We start from the raw sequence: 4,991 nt of genomic DNA on the forward strand, positions 1-4,991 counted from the left end.
CCAGACTGGTGTCCTAGAGTTGCATATTTCTGCTTGCATAGGTGAAGGRGGGTTCTTGCATTCTCCTACTCTGCTTTGGAGAGTCTCTCTGCCCACCCCACCCCCCAGCTCACCTGCTCCCACACMCCTTTTTGGGTGCTCCACATCCACCTTTCTCCATTACAAACGCCCCTGGTGCTGGGAGCTGTGTGCTGTATATGTGCCCCTCTCCGCTGGGCATGGGCCRAGTACTTCCTGGGAATCTGGACGATGAACCTCCTTGTGCAGGAGCAYGTCCTGTGCGTCTCCTCCTTCCCTAAAGAGAGTGTCCCCTCCGCTTTCCCTGATGCCCTGGATGCTCTGTGTGACTCTGTCCATYGCTCCCTCCCTTCCTTGCCTCCTCACCCTTTCAGTTGCTGCTTCTCTCTCTTTCTGGGATGGATGATTCAGGGTGTCAGCTGGTGAAACCGCACAGGGAGGATGGGCTAGCTGAGGGGAATGGCCATTGAATTGTTAGGCTGGAGAGTGATAATGGGGCAAACTGGTTCTGTGATASGAAGACAACTGCAAACCTACTGAAGCTCTTTAGCATTCAAAGTAGTTGCCAGGAACACCCTTCCCCTCTTCAGTTTCTTTCTTCCGTTTCCCCCCAGTTCTGTTCACTCATGCCTGAAAACGTTCTCGGAAATTTTAGAGTTGAGCTGCAGTGTCACAAGTTACATTTCAGAAGCTAGTCAGTCTGAAAAACAGAGAAGTGCAATTGAGTGTGGAGCCTGGCTTTGTTAAACCAAATACTTAATGCGGTGTTAGCTAATTTGAAGAGTGTATTGAAGAGCACTGAGTAGATGGAAACTAAGTCTTTTGGTTATGGAGAGGGCTACTTCTCCATATTCGTTGTTTCCAGACTTACGTTCTTATGCTGAAATTTGCATCTTTCCCAAGCCTGTTGCGTTCTCATGAAAGGTCCTGTGAACTTTTTTGGGCAGGTAGTCCGTAGCCAGATGAGAAAATTTTGGCATCATTTGAGGTGAATCCATAAGTGAGATAAAGTTCTTTTTTTTTTTTTTTTTTTTTTTTTAAAGAGAGAGAGAGAGTTTTATTTAAAGAGTGACTTCCACTTTTAATTGTCTTTGAAATTTATTTCCCTGCTAGATTGCCAGCAGAGATCTGCATGTATTGACATATGTTTGAAAAGTAGGGATCATAGAATCAGTAAGGTTGGAAGGGACCTCTGGAGATCATCTAGCCCAACCTCCCTGCTCAGCAGGGTCACCTAMAGCATGTTAGACAGGGTTGCRKCCAGGCRGGCCTTGAGGATCTCCAGAGAAGGAGACTCCACCACCTCTCTGGGCAACCTGGTCCAGTGCTCCGTCACTCTCACAGGGAAGAAATTCCYCCTCGACTTGCTGTAACGTATTGAATAATTACACTTCTGATGGAGTCCCTTTCCCCTTACAGTAGTGGGCTGTAAAAAGCAAGCTGGTTGTTGGAGTACATTGGTCAGAATGGCCTCTACCTATTCTTGCTGCTCCAACCTGTTGTCTTCTCCTTTGGGCRGGGGTTGGGATTGAAATCAGAGAAGTGGCAGATTTCCCCTTTCACTAGTCCTGCTGTTGAATAAACTCCCCTGGAATTATTTTTTGGCGCTGCTCTGGGCCGCTGATAAGCRGTGCAGACGCCCTGGAGCTGGCCACTGGGCCGGGTTGGGAGCGCAGTGCYGTAGGAATGCGGCTGTTCTGCTTTCGGGGCCAGATCGGGGCTTGGAGCAGTTTGGCAGAGCTGAATGTCTTGTAACCGCGGTGCCAGCACTGGGGCTGCTGAGGAGCCGGGTGCGGAGACGCCCGGTAGCTCTGCGCGGGAGCCTCGCTCTTCCTTGAGAGGAGGAGATGCTCTGCCCGGTGGGAGCTGAGCTGTTYCCTGCAGTGCYAATATGAATTGGAGGCGAGATTGCRTCCAGTAGTGCTCTCAGCTTTCCTGAAAGAAATTACCTCTGTGTAATTCTGCAGGAGGCAGCCTGGAGCCTGCGAAGTTCGTTAGCTGTGGCCTAGCAGCCRTCCCGGGCCCAGGCTGCCCTCTCCAGAAGGAAAGGGTGTCAGCACTGGGATCCCTGCTGCGAGTCTTGCAGGGCTTTCCCCCCTCTCTAAATAGTGCAAGGTCRACTGTGATTTTTAAAGTAAACTGTGATTGAACAGTAATATAGTGCATTAAGAATCAGAGCTGCAGCACATCCTTCTTCTCTCTAGCTCAGTGAAATGCATCCATAGCTGTGTTTGCACCGAAAATGTTGGGTACGTATCGCAGAGAGCGAGAGTTTAGAGGAGAAGTGCTGATGCTGCCAAAAAGCCCCACAAGAGAAATGAGCTTGGAGTGCTGCTGCCAAATCAAAGAATTGGCACAGAGGAGCACTCAGCTTCTTGCTTTGCTTAGCAAAGGTTTTTCAGATGAGAAAATGTATTTCAGCAGTGCCTGTTAGGGTAGCAGAAATTTGAGAAAAGCAGTGATGGRGTTCAAGGTGATACTGTAGTTCTTTTGTCACTGCCTGAACTCTTATTCTGTGTATGTATTTTATTCTATGTGTATGTATATAATAAAGGGATTAAAAAACCCGTAAGAAATGTACCTTCCCCCAAATGTCTCTGCCTTTTATTACAGCAGTAATTGTGATTTGACTGTTTACAACAGTAGTGGTCAGACTTTCCTGCTGGGTACCTTTCTGAGGATGACTTTTGGAGAGGCAGAGCGTGCTAGTTGCTGGGTACCTTTCTGAGAATGACTTTTGGAGAGGCAGAACATGCTAGTTGCTGTGGTGTTTCTGAAGTGGTGGCTGGGGCAGAAACAAGGTGGTTGGAAGGAGACTGTGTCATCTGCACAGACTTTATAGTTTTGTATCACCTGGTCATTTGTTACATTTTTAGTGCCCCTCCCCCCCCCCGACGTGCTACCTGAATATATTCAATTTCTCCTGCTACAGTTGGAGGAGAGCTTACTCTCAAGTATGAGAAATGTTGTCATACAGGTTGTGGATTTTCATAATAACCATACTGTTTTTTTTTTAATTTACTGATTTGGAATGTAATAACAGAATTATGTAGGTACTTTAAAGGTGTGATGTTTTTAAATTGGGGACCAGTTTACTGTGCTTCCACATGCTATGTGAAGCAACTGGATATCTACTGAGACCACAATCCTTCCCTCCCATCTCAGACTTATCCTTGCGAGGATGCTCATTAGCATCACCCAGTAGAGATGAAACTGGTTCTGGCTGTGGAACTCAGACTGCTGCTGGGGAAGATTTTGGCAGTACAGTTGGCACAGCRTATGTGGCTGCAGTGAGCAAGTGCTGGGCTTGTTTTTACCACTATGGTTGTTCAGACTTGTGAAGAACAAGTTTTAACTAAGAAAGTAGTAAAGATATCCTGGGATTTCTTTCTACACTACAGGGCATCAACTCATGTTGAAGTAAGCTAAAAATGTGTTAGAAATGATGGGAACTTTATTGCAGATTTTCCTTGGGCAAAAGAAAGATGATGATGTATACATTTTCATGTTATTTCTTACTCTTTTGCATATAAGAAATGAGTTGGCTTTTGTATTAAAGCCATAGTTAGACAAGCACTTCTTTTGATGTCAGCATTTGCACAAGCTGTCTTGATTCCCATACCTGTGCGCCTCTCAGTTGTGCCAGTACAACTGCTCGTGTGAAGGTTGGATGGGCTGGACTGGGGACTTGATTCATACTGGCACAACTCTTCCCCCTCCCCCTGGAATCTTTTAAATTGTTTCCCCACCGTTGTTCACTGCACAGCTGCAGAAACAGTTGTGCCAATATGACCGAGGGTGTATGAGCAAAGAAGGGAAGTCGTTCAGGCATTTTGAGAATGAAATGCTTATCAAACTACACTTTATTAGCATGAGTTTTCTCGTATGTGCTGCTGTACAGAAAACTTCTTAAAGGGTTAAGTCTTATGGCAGAAAGAAGAATGTTTTAAAAAGACTTGGAAATCAAGTGTGGTTAGACTATGAAGAACAAAATAAAAAGATGAGTTACAAGTTGTGGCTGTGTACAGCATGACATCCACTAAATGTTAACTGTGGCTTGYTTTCCTTTTTTTCAGCTTCTCAACGAAGATGCCTCCAAATGGGAAGGCCTTACATTTTCACCCTTCAGTTCTGCATTTTGGAATGCAGTGAGTATCTTACATTATTGTTATTTCAGTTAATAACAAGTGGGGAGGAGCAACGACACTGGGCTTTGTTTGGGTGAAGAGCATTAGCTCAGGTCATTTTATCCTCTGATAGAACAAGAAATGGTATTTGACACAGAGTTGGCATTATGCTTCTTGCCTTGCAGGACTTGGAAGTAAAGTGAAAATCAGCATAGTTCTATTAAAAAAAGGAAAAGGGAATTGGGAGCCATAACAGCTTCTAGGTAGATGCTGAACAGAACAGTCCTTTTAGGTGAATCTGCATAGGTGTCAAATCAGTTCTTCATCCTGGTTGTCCATTTCTTGGTTAGTTGTCTTTATAGAAGAGAGGGAACTTGTTGCTTCCTTTAATTTCTTCTGAAAATAAAATCCAGAAAAATCCCAGATGGATATACTGGTAGAATACTTAAGATTTTTGAGGTCTTCTCTAAAAAAAACTTTTCAGATTAATTTTTAATGATAATCAGTTTTTGTTCCATTAATAATCAGAAAGGAAGCATGGACTCCCTGTGAGTTGAAGGAATGTTCCCAAGGCTGAACATATAAGAATGAACTTACAGTGAACATATAGGCTGCTGGTTTTTAAGACGTATTAGCTAAAATGTAAGCCTTGAGAGAATCGTTGCATTAACTGACAAAACAAGTCTTTGAACTTTTTTTTTCTTCAAGAAATTGTGCCTAGTATGGGTTGTTTTTTTTCATAAAAATCCTAGTGGCCGAAGTGGGTTGTGGCTGGGCGCAACTCTGATATCCCAATGTTTCTTACTTGCCTTTGTATGTTAAGGGCAAAAATTTTGTGCTATATTT

The 4,991-nt window shown here is 44.3% G+C and overlaps 1 protein-coding gene across 1 annotated transcript in view; it reads left to right on the top strand.

The window, feature by feature from the left end:
- Positions 1-4,991, top strand: part of TMEM131L (transmembrane 131 like) — a 77,379-nt gene that overhangs the window by 26,390 nt on the left and 45,998 nt on the right. The window contains exon 4 of the mRNA XM_085300673.1: positions 4,095-4,166. Within this exon, the coding sequence (XP_085156799.1) occupies positions 4,095-4,166 (72 nt within the window). The remainder of the gene's footprint in view (positions 1-4,094; positions 4,167-4,991) is intronic.

The sequence above is a fragment of the Rhea americana genome, unplaced genomic scaffold, assembly GCF_003343005.1.
Source record: "Rhea americana isolate MKP2758 unplaced genomic scaffold, rheAme1 scaffold_167, whole genome shotgun sequence".
Classification (NCBI taxonomy): Eukaryota; Metazoa; Chordata; class Aves; order Rheiformes; family Rheidae; genus Rhea; species Rhea americana.